The sequence below is a fragment of the Sclerotinia sclerotiorum genome, genomic scaffold (genome assembly GCF_000146945.2).
Source record: "Sclerotinia sclerotiorum 1980 UF-70 scaffold_7 genomic scaffold, whole genome shotgun sequence".
NCBI classification, from domain to species: Eukaryota; Fungi; Ascomycota; class Leotiomycetes; order Helotiales; family Sclerotiniaceae; genus Sclerotinia; species Sclerotinia sclerotiorum.
The window spans coordinates 1,487,985-1,505,452 of record NW_001820829.1 but is presented as its reverse complement, the minus strand read 5'-3'; the positions used below and the strand labels follow the sequence as shown (position 1 = coordinate 1,505,452).

At 41.7% G+C, this 17,468-nt stretch overlaps 9 protein-coding genes across 9 annotated transcripts; 4 read left to right on the top strand and 5 right to left on the bottom strand.

The window, feature by feature from the left end:
* Positions 1 to 4: 4 nt before the first annotated feature.
* Positions 5 to 1,144, top strand: SS1G_06165 (hypothetical protein; the record flags this gene model as incomplete). The annotated part of the gene is made up of 8 exons (XM_001593193.1): positions 5 to 18; positions 77 to 166; positions 231 to 362; positions 424 to 468; positions 540 to 718; positions 804 to 892; positions 951 to 1,055; positions 1,118 to 1,144. The coding sequence occupies 8 exons, from the start codon at positions 5 to 7 to the stop codon at positions 1,142 to 1,144; spliced, it is 681 nt and encodes a 226-aa protein (XP_001593243.1).
* A 327-nt stretch (positions 1,145 to 1,471) lies between these two features.
* On the bottom strand, positions 1,472 to 2,194 carry SS1G_06164 (hypothetical protein; the record flags this gene model as incomplete). Its single annotated transcript, XM_001593192.1, has 1 exon — positions 1,472 to 2,194. The coding sequence occupies one exon, from the start codon at positions 2,192 to 2,194 to the stop codon at positions 1,472 to 1,474; it is 723 nt and encodes a 240-aa protein (XP_001593242.1).
* A 628-nt stretch (positions 2,195 to 2,822) lies between these two features.
* On the bottom strand, positions 2,823 to 3,056 carry SS1G_06163 (hypothetical protein; the record flags this gene model as incomplete). The annotated part of the gene is made up of 1 exon (XM_001593191.1): positions 2,823 to 3,056. The coding sequence occupies one exon, from the start codon at positions 3,054 to 3,056 to the stop codon at positions 2,823 to 2,825; it is 234 nt and encodes a 77-aa protein (XP_001593241.1).
* A 382-nt stretch (positions 3,057 to 3,438) lies between these two features.
* On the top strand, positions 3,439 to 3,861 carry SS1G_06162 (predicted protein; the record flags this gene model as incomplete). The annotated part of the gene is made up of 2 exons (XM_001593190.1): positions 3,439 to 3,552; positions 3,631 to 3,861. 2 exons carry the CDS (start codon positions 3,439 to 3,441, stop codon positions 3,859 to 3,861), a joined length of 345 nt encoding a protein of 114 aa, XP_001593240.1.
* A 667-nt stretch (positions 3,862 to 4,528) lies between these two features.
* SS1G_06161 (hypothetical protein) lies at positions 4,529 to 6,731 on the top strand (the record flags this gene model as incomplete). Its single annotated transcript, XM_001593189.1, has 3 exons — positions 4,529 to 4,549; positions 4,958 to 5,006; positions 5,314 to 6,731. The coding sequence occupies 3 exons, from the start codon at positions 4,529 to 4,531 to the stop codon at positions 6,729 to 6,731; spliced, it is 1,488 nt and encodes a 495-aa protein (XP_001593239.1).
* Positions 6,732 to 7,137: 406 nt separating this feature from the next.
* SS1G_06160 (predicted protein) lies at positions 7,138 to 7,272 on the bottom strand (the record flags this gene model as incomplete). Its single annotated transcript, XM_001593188.1, has 1 exon — positions 7,138 to 7,272. One exon carries the CDS (start codon positions 7,270 to 7,272, stop codon positions 7,138 to 7,140), a length of 135 nt encoding a protein of 44 aa, XP_001593238.1.
* A 385-nt stretch (positions 7,273 to 7,657) lies between these two features.
* SS1G_06159 (predicted protein) lies at positions 7,658 to 8,323 on the bottom strand (the record flags this gene model as incomplete). The annotated part of the gene is made up of 3 exons (XM_001593187.1): positions 7,658 to 7,890; positions 7,932 to 7,984; positions 8,079 to 8,323. 3 exons carry the CDS (start codon positions 8,321 to 8,323, stop codon positions 7,658 to 7,660), a joined length of 531 nt encoding a protein of 176 aa, XP_001593237.1.
* A 1,649-nt stretch (positions 8,324 to 9,972) lies between these two features.
* SS1G_06158 (hypothetical protein) lies at positions 9,973 to 12,087 on the top strand (the record flags this gene model as incomplete). The annotated part of the gene is made up of 4 exons (XM_001593186.1): positions 9,973 to 10,386; positions 10,474 to 11,027; positions 11,089 to 11,811; positions 12,039 to 12,087. 4 exons carry the CDS (start codon positions 9,973 to 9,975, stop codon positions 12,085 to 12,087), a joined length of 1,740 nt encoding a protein of 579 aa, XP_001593236.1.
* Positions 12,088 to 12,499: 412 nt separating this feature from the next.
* On the bottom strand, positions 12,500 to 14,525 carry SS1G_06157 (predicted protein; the record flags this gene model as incomplete). Its single annotated transcript, XM_001593185.1, has 3 exons — positions 12,500 to 13,516; positions 13,579 to 14,099; positions 14,213 to 14,525. 3 exons carry the CDS (start codon positions 14,523 to 14,525, stop codon positions 12,500 to 12,502), a joined length of 1,851 nt encoding a protein of 616 aa, XP_001593235.1.
* Positions 14,526 to 17,468: the final 2,943 nt, after the last annotated feature.

Below are 17,468 nucleotides of genomic sequence, written 5' to 3'. Positions count from 1 at the left end.
TAATATGGCGAATTCAAAGTGAGTAGATTGTTGAGTCCCACTCTGTTCGATTTAATGTAACTCACGAATTCCTTAGATATGAATATGTTAAAGCCTTTGAGCAACCTGATCTGCTTATCCCAAATACATGGATCGTAGTGCGTATTGATGGTCGAGGATTTCATAAGTATGTTGTACCTCCCCCATAAGCTATCGGCGCTTGCATATGTACTGGAAACTGAGAAATATAGGTTCTCGGATAAATATGCATTTGAAAAACCAAATGACAGGAGAGCGTTAGATCTTATGAATGCGGCTGCTAAGGCTGTGATGATGGAATTGTCGGATATTATTATTGCTTATGGAATTAGTGATGAATACAGGTTCGTTTTGTCCAAAATGTTAGCTTCTCATCAATTTATTTTGCTAATGAGGCAATCGTAGTTTCGTCTTCCATAAATCATGTGTGCTGTTTGAGAGACGCTCGAGGTATGACTCCCTCCGCTGAACCCTTTGTTGAAGGAAGTTCCTGAAAAACAAACTTTGATGCGATATATTAGTAAACTCGTCACAACTATAGTATCGACTTTCACAGCATACTATGTTCATCTCTGGTCTACCTATTTTCCAGAAACGGAAATGCAACTCACGGCTCCGTTGCCTAGTTTTGATGGTAGAGCTGTGCAGTATCCTAGTGTGCAGAATTTGAGGGATTACATGAGTTGGAGACAGGTGGATTGTATGTAATTTTACTTTTATTGTTCCTGTTTTTCTCTTTTCCGTCCTTGCCGTCATTTTCTCTGAGTTGGTACTGATGAGTTAAGGTCACATAAATAATCTTTACAATACGACTTTCTGGGCTCTGATTCAGAAAGGAGGATTGGATGCAAAAAGTGCAGAGAAGGAACTTGCTGTAGGTTTTGTAATTCCTCGATGGTTTGTTTTGGATACTTATTCTCATGTGGTTTTAGGGCACATTAGCCGCGGATAAGAATGAGATTTTATTCTCGAGGTTTGGAATCAATTATAATAATGAACCAGAGATCTACAAAAAGGGGAGCGTGGTTTTTAGAGATGTAAGTCATTTTTCTCATCTTAACTTTCTCCAGGAAATTAACATGAGGATAGTATGAATTAGTGGAACCGGAAGCGACAACAGAATTAATTGATGAAGATTCGGCAAAGACGATCGAGCAGAAGGAACTCTCAAGGACCCAAGAAGAGAAAGATAGAAAGAGGAGAGCAAAGGCAAGAATAACAGTGCAGCATGTAGATGTCATTAAAGATGAATTTTGGCAGAGAAGGCCATGGCTTCTATCAAACAAGCCTGGAAAGGTACCCAAAGAGCCATAGTTTGAGTATTAGAATTTCAAATCTAATTAAGATACCATACATTATCTTGAACGCCAGGGTCACCATCGTGATCGCAAAACTCCCTGCTCAAAAACGCCTTTTGTTATGCCGATACGTAGAATATACAGGGCGAGGCCTTCTATTTGTCTTTCCTCGATTTCTTCTTCTTCTTTGTGATCTCTGACGTCGATGATGTATCCGATGATTCCTTTTTGGGTTGTCGCAATAATTTCTTTTGCTGCTTTCGTTCCTTTCGTTCTCGTCGTTCCTCCTTCGTTTCTGTCTTTTCCGAATCTATCGATTTGGAACTCTTTGCCTTGACCTCCTTTTGTGCCTTGATATTCTCTGCTTCTACCGCAGCAAGTTTTCTCGCTCTATCGGCCCTCTTCTTCTCCTTTCTTTCCCTCCTTTCCTCCTTACTCTCTTTCCTCTCTTCTCCCTTCCTTTTCTTATCCTTCTCCTTCCCCTTCCCTTTCTTCTCCTCCTTGACAATTATTTCCACAACTTCCTTTTCCTTATCCTCAATCGTGCCCCCAACCGTCTCGCCCCTCACAAAGAAACTATACAACCCTCCCTTCCCTCCAACCCACTTACTCCCTCCCTTAACCACCATTTCCAACCCACCTCCCTTCTGCACCTTAATTTGCCCCTCCTTACTTGTATCTAACCCCTTCAGCGACGCATCAAAAGCATTCATCCACCACATATCAGAAGTCTTGTGTTGTTTCTTCCCTACTCCCAATACATTGTCTTTTTTCGAGACGAGCAGCGGCCGCGAGAGTCCAATCGTGTCGGAGCTGTGGTGGAGGGAGTGCCCGGTGCCGCGCCAACCTTGAGAGGTGAGGAGCGCGTGGGCGTTCATCTTGACGTAGATTGATCGCGAAGGCGAATGTGAGAAAGTGGTGTACGCTGATGGAGAGGGAATGATGCTTTGAAACCGAGGATGAAGAGATATCTTATCGCGATTAAAAATTTCCAGATCGCAATCTTAGCGCAATTGCTATAAATTTTAGTGGAGATAATGTGGTTGGTGTGGCTGGTAAGTTCACGTGAGCATGTGGCTGGACGGTTGATCGAAATACCTTTATTCTTTTGCCTCTTGAACGAGTTATACACATGAAACTCATGTCCATGTGTCCACCCGAGAAAAGAAGTTTAACAATTATTTTTTGTCTCCTCGGATACCGAAACTAGGGAAATTCGAAGACGGCATACGTCCCATACGAGGAGCCCGGAATAGTGGTCATTCTTTCCTTGACCTCAGTCATCGTTTTGTTAAATATCACTCGATATATCCTAGACCATGCCCTATATTGTGGCATCATAGGGCAAATTCTCATTGAGATAATATGGGATCTACCAGTTGGAGGGACGTCATGGCTGACACACGGAGCTCAGGAAACGATTCAAGCATTGGGCTACCTAGGTCTGATAGGTCTCGTTTTTGAAGGGGGCCTCAGTACAGACCTTAAACAGCTTCGAAAATCTGCCTATTTTTCTGTGTCGGTAGCTACTCTTTGCTTATTAATGCCAATTGCATTGTCTTTCCTCCTCCTTATCTTAGCTTTTCCCAGTAGTTCTGGGACATCATATCCCACCCCTCTGGCCGCCTTTTCCGCGGGTGCTTCACTATGTTCGGCGTCTTTATGAACGACGTTTGCTATCCTTTCCTCTGCGGATATGTGGCATGCTAGAGTGGGCGTGATACTTGTGGGGGCTGCCATGATGGATGATGTTGTGGGCCTTGTTATGGTAAACATTGTTACGACCCTGGGTAGTGGAGACATTGGTGGGTGGCCTATTGCAAGACCGATAGTTGCGAGTTTTGGTTTACTCATTGTCTCACTTGCTGTCCGTAGATTTATTCTCACACCGATCTGGCTCTATCTTGTCAAGCATTCTTAACCCGAGGTGTCTGCCAAATGACCACAGGCAGCAGATCTGATATCGAGGGATTTGCCCTCAAGCCACCCCGAAGTGTCCCACATCTTAGTTTCCTTCTTCCAACGTTGGTATTGATTGTTTTCATCACTATTGCATCTTTCATTGATGAGTTTGTTCTTTTCGCTGCGTTCATCGCTTGTGGTGTAGTCAATTACCTGTGAGATGTCGGAATGTATGATGTTGAAGAAGAATCAATGTCAAATGCAGCTCAGAAGATGTATGATGAATATTATTAATCAGTTATGGACTTCATATTGGTTCCTTTTTTCTTTGTGGGTATCCATGAATCTATCTCGATTTAAGAATTTTAACCAATACTTGATCTACGGATCTCAGCTAACAAAATGTATCTAGGCGTCCAATGGTTTCTCAATCCCGGTCACAGACATGTTTAACGCCTCTACCGTCTGGGAAGGCATTGTCTATTCGATCCTTATGATCATCGCAAAAGGGCTAGTGAGCCTCGTTATGTACTCCGAGTACTTCATAAAATCTTGGCAGAACCCAAAGAAGACTGCATCAAGCCGTATGCCAACGCAGCAAAAGGAGTTTTCAGCAGCTGCTAGTACCCGTCCACCACATTAAGAAGCTTTACTCGTGGGATTTTCCATGGTTGCTAGAGGAGAAATCGGGTTCTTAGTTGCGTCCCTTTCGCAAAGCTCAGGCACTCTGTTGTTGAAGAACCGAAACAATACCACTGTCACATTTGGCGAAGCAGTGTTTTTTGTCATCGCTTGGGCTGTAGTGATTTGCACGATTGCCGGCCCAGTTGTTGTTGGAGTTCTTGTAAGGCGTTTGGAGAATCAAGCTTAGATCTCAACTAGACCCTGCGAAGTTCTTTATTCTGTACATTTACCAGGTTAATAGGCGACAAATCGGAAATCTACAGACGCCATATAATACACTTGCTCGCAGTGAATCGTGGATATTGTACGGCTGTCGGATAATGTTGCAACACGAATTCGCGATCTAAGCCCGGTTGTCGTGCTGGAGGGTGTCCAGCTAGCTGGGTATATGTTCGAACGTGCACCACTTTACATTCACTTTCTTGCATGGGCATTACTCAGCAGCAATTCGCAGCATACAGAACCTCGAGGGCAGCAATATCAACCCTACCACAGGCCCAATATGTACGTACATGGACACCTTCAAATAACCACCCTTTTTTCACATGTAACCTCGGTGTTAACTAACGCAACACTAGTACATCGTGAGACTTAGAGTGAAAAAATCCAGAGGTCAGGAAAACACGATGGGTGGAGAAACATCCAGGGTAAGAAGATCTTCATGCTTTGGGTTTCACATGAGTCCGCAATAGTGAGGGGCCGCAAGGGATCCGCAAACCTGACCTATTGCCTGATAGGGAACTTCCGGTGACAATGATTAATAATCGCGGTGACAACAATGTTTGTTTTGGAAGCTCAGATCACAATCTTATCAAATTAGGAAAAGGCTTGAAGAAACAAGCGTGACGGTAAAGAGAAAAAATTTAAAAAATCCCTAACCGCAACCTTGTTTTAGCTCGGAACGCGCGGCTGGCATGAGACTAGTCACTAGAGAAATGTTTATTTTAAGCTGGAGAGATATTTCTGCAGTTCTTTTAGAGGTTTGATAACTCGGTCAGAGTATTAGGTAGGTATGCAAGGCTACCAAACTAATTGGCAATAATATTTTGTTTTAGAGCATCATCTTGGACCATAAAAATATAGTCCGCATGATACCTTGTCCTTGTACAGCATGTTCGGGTTGAAAAGTTGATCCCGGTCGCCTGCCTGCGCCTGTATGATGAGTACGGAAAGAGGAGCCAAAAACTATTTCATTCTAATTTTGCATACTTCCTAGCAATGACCCCAATCATCTACCCATCTACTTATCTATATCTTCAATATTAGCATACCAGTACTTGACAACTTCTGTGTTTCTCACTCTCTCCCGTGTTTGAGTCACTCCAGCTGTCTTTAACGATGTCAACGTCACACATTGGGAACTTTTTACCCCGGCATTTCAAGGGATACTTATGGATCAGTTTTCTCGTAGCAGTATTTATTGTTATGGGACTGAGTGAAAACAATGTTCTATTTGTGGATAGATCACAGTATACGGCAGTTACCGATCAAATACCACAGGGCCATTTTATAAATCTAGATTCACCAACTATAACTCCTTCGACGTATCCAACCGTCAGCGTCAAAAATAGTGCTGAAAAGCCGCTGGTGGAAGAACCAAGCAGAATCTACAGTACCACAGGTCTCGATCCAAAGGATGTCATCATTTTGGTCAAAACTGGTGCTACATCCATTTGGAGGAGGATGCCCATGCACATGTCAACCACGTTGGGTAACAAAGAACTCACTCCCAATGTCGTCTATTACTCTGATATTGCGGACAATATCAACGGAAACCCGGTCATTGATTCTCTCGCAAACGTCTCCGCGACTCTCAAAGCATCACCTGACTTTGAACTCTACAAGAAAGCCAGCGAGGCTGTCAGCCACAACTTATATCAAGAGAGCGGAAATCTAGACGGTGATTTTGATTTACCTGGTGGCTGGAGATTGGACAAATACAAATTTTTGCCCATGTTTCAACATGCTGCCATCCACCACCCTGGCAAGAAATGGTATATATATATGGAGGACGATAACTACTTCTTTTGGGAGACACTTTACGCATGGCTTGCAAGTCTAGACCACACTTCTCCTCTTCTGGTCGGATCATCAGCTTTTAAAATGGGCGAAAACTTTGCCCATGGCGGGGCTGGATTCGCCGTTTCAGGGAAAGCTATGGCGGCTTCATTTGGTGCAGACAAGACTTTGGCTGAAAGGTACGAATCCTATGCGAAAGAGCATTGTTGTGGAGATCAAGTCCTTTCACATGCCATGAAAGAAATGGGTGTAGAGCGTCTCACGGCATTAGACGGAGGTGGGTGGGCTGCTTTGCAAACCCTCCCGACATGGAAAGTCGGCTTTGGTGACTGGAACTGGTGCTCACCAATTATGAATATCCACAAAGTTCATCAAGCTGATATATCCCGGTTGTTCGTTTTCGAAAACCAGTTCATGCAGGAGACTAAAGGAAAGGGCCGAGTGCGCTACCGTGATGTTTTTAAATACTTCTTCGCGCCAACACTGGTTGCTACGCGCTCGGAATGGGATAATTATGCAGCAGCTAAATCATTTTCTTCAACGGAAGATTCTTATACTCCCGAGTTCAAAGAGATAACTGAAGCGCAAAGGGATGCAAGACCATGGGCATCGAAGGAAAATTGTAGAAAGGCTTGTGCAGACTGGGATCAATGTTTGAGCTGGAAGTATCAGGATGATGATTGTCACCTTAGTCATATGGCAGCAATGGGACGAAGGGTAAACGACGGCGTTTATATGGAAAGTGGGTGGATGGTGGATAGAATCAAAAAGATTGTTGAAAAGAAAGAATGTGGTGCTTTGGAGTTTTAAATCTACAGGTTCCATACCTAGAGGTTTCGGCACTTTGGATATCGCTGATATATAGGCGAAATATATTAATTTGCAACTCTTTGTGCCGCTGCAGGTTTCTTGATGACAGAATGATAATCGGTTACTTGAAAGACCGACTACTTCGTAATCTGGAAAGTAATATTCCCGAAAAGGGAATTGTTCCTCTCGTTTTTTAATATCAAAGCTCATATTCAATATTATGAAATTGAAGAAAGGAAAATTCGGAGACATTGCTTTCCCCGACTACTTCGTAGTCGGTCTTTCGAGTAACCGAGTATTATTAATCACATGTTCATCACACGAGGCCTGACCCTCAATCTGTCTCCCTAGAATCACCACTATGTCCAGACTACGCTCTTTTGTTTTCATCACCAATCACATGTCTTCAAATGCGACACGAGAATAATGCATTGCATGCTGCGACACATGCTTCAGGTGGAGTATTGGCCTGCATAAGTGCGCTTGTATCCTGTATGACCGGAGCTGGTGGATCCCAAGGTGGGTTGGTGATTGTGGGCATAGTGCTCTCTTGTAAGTTTATGGCGAGACGCAAAACTATCCCAATTATCGCGAAGGTCCTTGGGATATGCAGATAGTATTGCGAGGAAGATATCATGGAAGATCATTGGTCTCTGTTATTTTTTAAGCATTGAAACATCTTGGAACCATGTTTTCTAAGGTGGTTTTCTTCAACGACAACTGGACCACAGTGCTCTCATTGGTTTATGATCATATCATGATCACTCAACACTTTTCCCAGAATCATGTCACCGCAACAAGAGTTTGATGTGGAATCGGCAAACTCTTGGAAAGTGGGACATTTAGGTCTGCCGAAAATGGGAGATTACTATTCATGCACTTTCTTGCGCATTACCTTTCCCCGCTCTGGCGCCATAATATGATGGTTACTTTTCAGCTGAAAGTGTATTTTTCCAGAAGACGAAAGTGATATCTTCAATATACACGGTCCACTTGAGGCGCGGAAAATTCTTCTGGGCGTGTTCAAACATAGAAAGAAACTTGTCCTTGTCGAGAGACCAACCTGGTTGACCGCCAGAAGGAAGCTCAGCTCGCTCAGGCTCGTCGACCCGAAGCTTAGTTTGTCCTCTGTATGTTGGTTTGCAGACCTTTGTATATGCTGTACGCAGTTGTGTCATAAATGCACAGAGTATCGCTCACGTTGCTCAAAACGTCCACAGTCTGGATTTTGTGGGAAAGGCTCTCTTGGAATTCTGAATATAACACTGTTTGTGGTTAGAAACTGCATAGACATTCAATCCGCCCATACTATGCTTGCGCCAGTCTTGACAATCAACAAAAACTCACATGATGAGACTTATAGTTCTGAATCGGGTCCAGTAAAGACACATTCTTCCACCCGGAGAGTGGCTCTGGGCTGAATGTGGGTGACGAATATACCGCTTTCTCCATAGAGTTTGTAAATCTTCGAAGTACACCGTCTGACAATCATTGAGGTTCAACCATAACATCCGCCTTTGGCGGTGTGACGACACTTGGCCTGGTGTAGCTTCAGATGTACGAAGGTTGATGGGACAAGTGTTGTAAGACATTTTCTACCTACATATTGCCGGATTTATTGTCTACTAGTACTACTTTCAGAAACTCCACTAGATTAAACTGCTCAAGATTTCAATTTTTGAAGCTTTTGATTAAATTTCAACAATTCCAAACTTTTGGATTTTTTGAAAGCTGTATAACTTTTTTTTGAAAGAATAAAGAATATATTTTGATGAGTTTAAATGATTTTGTTAGAAAATCTTGAAATTATAATATTATATTTAATTATTTGAAATTTCAGTTAATATAATAATATTATTATTTAGAACTTCTATTTGTAGAACAAGAATAGTTTACCTTTGATGTATCTTATAATAATCACTCTATTAACCTTTATATATAGTATAAAATTTGTCATAATACATTAGTATACAGAGTAGTAAGGTTATAAGTTGGATATTTTCACAATCAAGGCTCCCATAAAGTTCGTAAGAAACTTTGAACGGGTGAACATGGATTCTCCATTGTGTGATCCACTTTTGAACCTTTACAGGTACCGGTACTCGAATTGAGTTTCATGTATGATTGTTTCGATCAAGTTCCTCATTGGAGAAGAGGAGTTTGACTGGAACCTTATGCAAGGCTACCAAATGTTTCATCTTGCGGTCAAAGAAGGGCTAGGAAAAGTTCTCGAAGAATGAATGACGGCGGTGGCTGGTGGAGACTGCGACTCCATTTGCCTATTTCTCTCTAGTCTCTAACGGTCGAACGTTTTCTGTATAAGGGCCCGTTCTTTCACCAGCTCACAGAAACCTAATTTGATGTGGAGCACTTTTAGTGTCAACTTTATATCTACTCCGTGTATTTGGGATCATCGTTTTTTTGCTAGATTACAAAATGTGATTTTACTCAAGTGTTTGATTTGTGAGTAAACAGACAAATTACTCTCGTATAAAATCAAGCTTGTAAATCTCTAATAAAATTCAATTTAAAAGATTATTTCAATTAAAAGAAAATCTTTATTAGGATTAAAATCAACCGTCTATGATTAATTAATGTTTTAAAAACATTATTAAAATATAAAATTTCAAGAAAATCTTATCTTATTTGTTTACTATTCAATATATAATATATTTTATTTTTATGAAATTTGATATTCAAATTCTATTAATATCTAGTTTAAATTATATAATTTTTATTTAATAATATTGAAAAAAAAAAATAACTCTACAAAGGATTAAATTTCAAGCCTATAAGAGTTTTAACTTGTACTATCAAACTTTTCAAAATAATTTTTGGAAATTTAAACAAAGATTTTTCACCCAATTAAGCTTCTAATGTAATTCTAATCAAAATTAAAAGTTTGTGCGTGCTTTGCGTATGAATATATATTCAGGCCGGCAAATGACAGAATTTCCAGACAGATCACAAATCTCTGTGAGCTGGTCAAAGAATATGCTTTTATAAGTCATCCTGATTACTAAACTCCAAAGTCCCACGACTTAGCTGATTAGACCAGCAGGGAGGGACAAGTACAAGCCGTCCTACACAACATGGCTCAAGTAACTTTAAAGACATAGCTGCATGAAGGAGATGTTGTTAGAAAAAGGTCTGATTGACGCTCCTCCTATTGTTGAAATTTCTTTGTACATTTTTTCCCTCATTTTTCCGTAATTTGTTTGAGCTATATGACTAGGGAATCATGCCTGTAGTACCTGTGTTACCATCCATTCATAGGCAGGTCTTTAACGGCATCCTTTGCGTGGTCACTTTCTTTATTATCTTCCGCTATTTCAGAAGATTGGTTACATTTGCCCCAATTACTATTGAAAGTCTATGGCAAATGTCTCTAGCGGAGATAAACCGCAGGAAGAATATAGCAAGAGTCAAACAGTTAGAACAAAAACTCTCGTTAGAGGATGCTGAGAAGGGAGTTCAGACCAAAGACGATGTGGCTGCAAAATGTATTGCCTCTGTAGTAGGATATCGTGAGGAGGCAAATATGTGGAGGAGATGTTTGCAAAGTTATCATAAATCTCCTGGCTTGGCAATCATGCTGATTGGCATTGATGGTGATCAAGATGGGGACATGGAGATGGTTTCTGTGGCTCAACAAGTGCGTATCGCCCGCGCACCCTCTCTTAAACTTCCCACAGGAATTTCTAGGTATTATCAAACAAAACTAACAACTGTTTGCTTCAAGGTATTTCCAGATCTCACAAAAATACATGTCGAAGAACCATATGGTCCTCTCGCTGTCCGCATTGCACAAAACTATATCACTCGCGAACTTTACGATGAAAAGGCCTCATCCTCAAAATGGACATCAGCATCAGCATCCGCATCTTTCGATTCCGCAGATGTCCCCCCGGCTCTCTTATCCGAAGCATACGCATATGCTTTCCGCATCGTACTTGAAAAAGCGGCCACGACTCTTCGCGAACACAATGCTCTGTTTCCCTCTCCTGATTTCAAATCTAAAGCTCTCCATGCAATATGTCTCTACCAACCTCACAAGTGCAAAAAGGATATCATGTTCACCAATATGGTTTTTTCGTTGGCGTTGGGACAGGCGAATAAGATTGAATATCTTTGGACTAGTGATTCAGATACCATTGTTTATCCAGATACTTTGTATCAAACGGTGGGATGTATGTCTGCGGATCCGTTGATCGGAGGGAGTTGTTCGGCTTTGAGTATTCATAATGATAATGAAAGTGCGATCGCTGCTTTGGGGAGTGCGGCTTATTGGTCTGAGTAAGTATTTCATTCATTAAATATTTTCCTAGGGGACATTTCTAACAGTGTGGACTTTTAGACTGGCTATTACACGTGGACAAACTGGCGCCGTGGATGCCGTAGACTGTCAACCCGGGCCTTGCGCCGCATTCCGTTTCATAGCACTTGAGTCTATTCTCCTACCATGGTACACACAAACCTCCATCGGCGTCAAAACCGTTGTCAACGAAGATCGTCATCTCACCACCAACCTCCTCCTCAAAAACTGGAAAGTAACCTTCAACACCTCTGCGCTCGCCTCCACCGATACTCCTACTACTCTCCTGCGCTGGCTCCTTCAACAAATGCGCTGGGCCCGCGCTACCCATATTGAATGTTTCCAGTATCCACAAATCTACACTATTCATGGTGTTATTCTATTTGTAACTGCCATGCGTCGTTTTTATGGACCGTTAATTATCGGTGTCTTCACTATTCGTTACGTATTCACAGGCTTTACAGTCCATGCACTTCAATCCTGGGATTTCCTCCTCCGTGTGGTATTATGCACAAGTTACAATTTCTGGCGCAACAAATCGCACGTGGGTAGTATTAAGTATCTCGTCTTATCCCAACTCTTCTATCAATTGCCCCTACCAGGTATCATGTTCTGGTCTGTCCTCACTGTTCTTGAAGGCGGCTGGGGGACTAGCATGAGAAATGCGGACGAGCAGAAGAAATCAAGATTTGCAAGGTGGGATAATCTATGGAGCACGACGGCAGTGGTGATTTGGATGGGGTTTGTAGGAGCGGCGGTTGCTAGGTGGGTTACATCGTATGTGGCGCCAGCTTTTTTGGTAGAGGCAATGATTTTTGCAGGGGCAACGTCGGTAGGGTCTTTGTATTGGACTTTACTTGGGTAGACTCACCAGACTCTTTGAGACTAGAGAACTGGGCATGAATTGGGTATGGGGATAGAATAAACGTTTCGCAAACTTGGATTGGATTGAATCTAGACTAGATCAATTTAATGTTATGAGATACGTTTAGAATTAGGAGTAGAGCTTCCAGGAGTGTCGAAGAGGACCTAGCCGAGTAGTTAATCGAACTATTCCCCATGACCTGATATCAAGATGATCGAGAAAGCCAAAGAAGAAAAATATACAGGAACCTGATATGTAAAACGGCAGGTAATGCGGTGTCCTGATATGAGGTGAAATTCCAGTGATAGAGCCGTTAATAATGCATGCAATGAATTATATGAAACACAACTGCGAGTCTTTTTTAGACGTTTGAGTTTTAAAACGCACTGCTTGGGGAAGTCTAATCAATAATCTTTCTAGGCTCTGATCATATCATAAAAAACGTTAAAATTGTGAGTTAACCTTTGATAGAATAGCGTAAACAAATACAAATCGCATCTCACCAGTTCTTCTCTCATACGCCTCGAGCTGCTGCATAAATACCACTTCTTCCACATATCTCCTAGGCAACTGCAATTCCATAACCTCCTACACCTCTCCGACCCCGTAGACTCTACGTTTACGAAAGTTAACCTTTCTCCTCTTTTTTCCTGGCAGCAACCAACCACCATTATCCTTTCTCTCTTTATTGATCTTGGCGATTTCCTCAGCCGCCAACACGCTCCTCCTTCCACGATCTAAATTCGCATGCTGTTCCAATTCCATATATTTGTCGATCTCGAGCTTCCTCTTCTGGATCTTCTCCCGTTCTAACCTTTTTTCATTCGCAAAATCTTTCCATAATTGAAGCCTATCCCTGTTTCTTCTCTTGACCGGAAGTCCTCCCCCATATTCAAAGAGAAATCCTTCTCTTTCCGCCTGAGCCATCTTCCAATCTGTATTTACCAGTTCCAAGGTCTTGAATTCTCGGCTAATATCCATTTGTACATAGTCTGGGAGCTTCCGATACATCAATTTCTTCCTCTCCCCATTCAATACCTGGGCTCTCCTAAATACTTCCAATGCGGACGGTCTCTGGTGTCTATCAAGATTCATGATCCATCTGATATGTCTTTGTAACTCGCCAGTCAAATGATCATCAATAGGCTCGAACCTATTAAGACTATTCCTCGCCTCTATTACCATTGCTTTTCTTTTCGGGCCCATATCGCCCCATAGCTGTTTTTTGCCCTTTGATCGGAACACGCATCCGACGTTTGGATACTTTCCACTCTTCGCCATGTAATATATCTGGGCGCCCACGGACCAAACATCAAATTTTGCACTCAGCTTGGTGTCGGGTGGTTCACAGGAAGAGTTCCCGAAGTGAAAGTCACGCGTGCCTCCTTTGGGTAGATGTATAGCCTCGCCAAAATCTGCCAATTTTAGTGCAGGATATGTATTGGGGGGAGAATTCGCAGGAGGCGATTGGATAAAGATGTTGTCTGATTTTATATCACGAAGAACCGTTGATTTATTCCCTCTGAACTCTGGTTTGTCTCTGTAATCTGGATGCTCGCCGTGGAGAAATGCAAGGCCATCAAACAATTGTTCGCAAGCGTGCCACTATGATTTGTGATTAGCCATTGCCACGCAACTTGAAAAAGAGAAGATGGATTTGAACTCACCATAAATGCTTCCGGAATGTATTCCACATGCACTACAATGTTATTGACCAGATCGTTGAGAGTCCCAAGATCGCAAAGCTCCATAATGTTCATGAGAAAATGGCTTCCCAAGGTGTCAAACTCGGCCCAGCCCTCCAGTTTACACACATTGAGATGTCCTGTTTTAATATACTCCAAAGATGTCCTTATTTCCCTGGCACGTTTAGAGTATAAACTCCTCCTTTTCATTTCTTCCACTTCCTGAATAGAAGCCTCACTACTCCTTGTAAGAACAGGACTGTGATCCGAACCCATATCAGCTTCATAAACATCCTCTGAATCGTCCAATCGAAGGTTCGAGACTTTAATAGCGTATTTAATACCAGGTTTTTCAGCAACTCTGGTGTCTTTATTCTCGGCGCGGAACACTACTCCGAATGCCCCATTGGCAATACACGCATCAATCTCTATGTTGTCTGCTGTTAAATTGTGTTTAACAGAGCACCATTTATTTTGACGGATTTCTTTCGAACTGAAAGCGCCTAAAAACGATTAAAAAAAAAGATTAGCATCAATATTTTTCCTTGAAAATTGACTAGATCAAAATCACATCCTCAGATTGACATCAGAGTGTTTTAAAGAAATATAAACTCACGCATTATCCGAACTGCAATAATTTCCGGGGTGTGTATTAAGTGTGTGGTGATATTGGAACCCGCCAGGATAGTCTTATTCTCTCTCGTCTTCGTCACTGTCCTCACATATTCTTCTGACCCATCTCCCTCACTTGACTTATCTCCCACTTTTCCCGCCTTTTCTTTACTTTCCCCCTTCCCCTTATCTACTCCCTTCCCCTTACCTCCCCCCTTCCCCTCATCCATTCCCTTCCCACCCTTCCCCGCTTCTTTTTGTTTTCGCCTAAGCGCAGTTTGTTCTCGCCTAAGCGCAGCATCCTTTCCTACAGCCATATTGTCTATATTTTGCTATTCAAAAGACTTGAAATGATGTTTTTTAAAAGTACTCTTTTGACGACTCTATCAATTGAAATATTGATGGTGATAAAAATTGTGAATTAAAAAAGAAATGTTAGGAACAAAGCCATCCTTTCAAGGAATCTGTTTCCGGCACTTTACTTTGTGTTGAAGAATTAATAGAGAGAGAGAAAGAAAAACAGTGCGATTGATTATAGAGATAGGACAAAGGAATATTTGTTGATCCTTGGGTAGGCGTAGTCAGGGGCTTTCAGCACATATGAAGAGGGATGTGGTATCAGATTCGTAAATATTCATACACGACAATTGATCTTATTTTTCGGTGGTTGTGATGTGGAAAAGAGCAGAAAAGAGGTAGAAGTGTGTTTTCAATAGGGAATATAAGCCAATACCAAGATATGATGGGAGATCAAGGAGCGAATCTGCCAACAAGGAAGTTGACAGGGTCAGGTGCTTAAGCAAAGAATAAGCGGAATTTCACTGAAAAGGAAATTGATTGATCCAACTACTGCGTGCGATGCAGCCTAGTACAATCGAAAGATTCACTGACTTACCTCCAGAATCCCAAATAAAACACCACGTCCTCCTTTCAATCTTGCTCCATTCTCTAATATGGTTTTCCCATGCACGTTCCTTAGTCCATGTCATTCGCTTCTCCTACCGTGCTAGCAGTTATTAGCTTATACGTTAAGCGAACATAGACACACCTCCTAATTTGTCTTCTTTTACCGATCAATCAACCAATCTACTCTCATCAAGAGCGACCTCCTCGGCACCCTATTAAAAGAAAGGTCATATAACAATCGGGATGCGCCTGTGTTAATACTGTCAACAACTACTGTTGACCTCCTGGGATCTTGGCAGCATATGCATATATAGTACATATGCATATAAGGAGCAAACAAAACTCAACTTTTAATTCATTCTTTCCTTTTTGGTATACTGTTTGTTTGCTTTCAATATTTTGATTTCAAAGCACTTTAATTCCGAAGGCCGAATACCCAATCTATTCCTTCATTTTTTGAATATATACTCGCAGCTTAACTGCTCAGCTAGAAAATCAGTCAATTCAATCTGATGCTCTTTCTAGTCTCAAGAAACCTAACAACTACTAATCTACTGAACCGCAGTGAAGAACGATTTTTACGACCCCCTTATCACCTAACGCACGAAGCTTTACATCCACCAAGCCCCAGAATCTCTGTTCATTTGATGTCGAAAGCTAAGATCTTTGACGAGAATCGTCGCGAAACGGGCATTTGATACTCTTCCCACGGCACAGAACCACATTGAAAGAAATCAAATCCTATTCCCCCTCCCCTAACAAACTACTTCAACAAATCTCTAAATGAACCATTTCCTCACCACCACCGACTCCCGCATTTCCTCTGATTCACCCTTATATTCTCACGGCGCTTGCAGGAATCCTCAGAAACATAATTTCCCCTCCTTGAAAACCTCTAGCTACCACCATCCCCCTTGTCAATCCAAAGTAGCAACGCACTGCAAACCACGTATTGTGCAACTGTGAGCAGCATCTTCACCAGCACTACTGTTAAAATTAACTATTATAGAGAAGTAAAACGATAAACTGCCAGATTAAAAAATCGAGTTTTAGCTCAATAAGTAGCAGTGGTAGGAAGTGAACCAAACGAGAGAAACGAAGCAAAGAAAGCGCTGATGGAGATAGAAAAAACGGGGAGTATGTGGTGTCCATTCGTAAGGATAACCTAATTTACAGCTAGTCATTCAGAATTTGGGAAGCAGGCTGCAGTTAGCTAGATGAAAAGTCTTGCAAAATATCTTTCATGCATAGATATTTATTCTGTCAGCCCAGTCTGTGTATGAGGTTGGTGCTGTGTAGCTCTTCTAAGATTGTCCCTAGTCCTTCCTAAATTATCGAAATAGCAAATCCATCTTCACGATAAGTCTAGTACCCTACTTTTGGGCCACCCCCAATATAGACGACCACTTGTCTGTAACGATACTGTACTGAAGGCAGCGGCTGCCTAAGGTTTCGTTTGGTTGGTAGTTATGGGTTAAGGCTTTATCACTGGTATTCACTTGGAAGTGAATTCGTTACTAGATCAAGTAGAATGTAGGTAGACTAATTGATAACTAAGTTGAGCACGAAGCTCCTATACTATGAAAATAATGAATGTTTATATACTGGTCCTTTCCAGGAGCCTGCAGGAGCCTGGAGGAGCCTATGCTCCTGGAGGCTCCATCACGTGATCCCTACTTGTCCGACGTGATGGTGAATCGTGGCACATGTGCACAAGGCACTAGTCCTATTAGGACTAGATTGAGAAGCTCTCTGTAGAAGAGCTTCGCATTTCTGTAGAATAGAGACAATGTGTGATTCATATAAAAGCCCAATATAGCCTCAGTTCTGCCCTGTCAGCTTCCCACTATTCCCTGTGTAAGGTCATTCCTTTTAATATTAATCAAAATATTCTGATTTTTATGTTACGACGGATCTCACATACCTAACATCACGTGATTAGCATCATGTGATATGAGGATCCCAGTAGGCTCAGCTGTCCCAGTACAACTGGGACAACTGGGAGCACTGGGACGCATGCCACGATGGTCTATATAATCAAGATGGATTTCCTTTGTATAGAGCTTCGTGCTCAAGATCAATCATTTAGTATACTCTACTCTTAGTTACGAATTGCATTATTGTCGTTACTTTAAGTCCCTGCTTGACGCCTAGGTATAAACCACGTCGAGTGTTACGAAGCCTGCCGTACATCCACGTGGGATAGACGGCAAACCTCGTAACAATAAATCCTATACAAATTGAAAATCGTAATTTCAATCATTTATATTTCAATCAATAAAATTGTGAAAAATCTGAAAATTCTATGATTTATTAATATCTATTTAATAAAATCTATAATTCAAATTTCATCA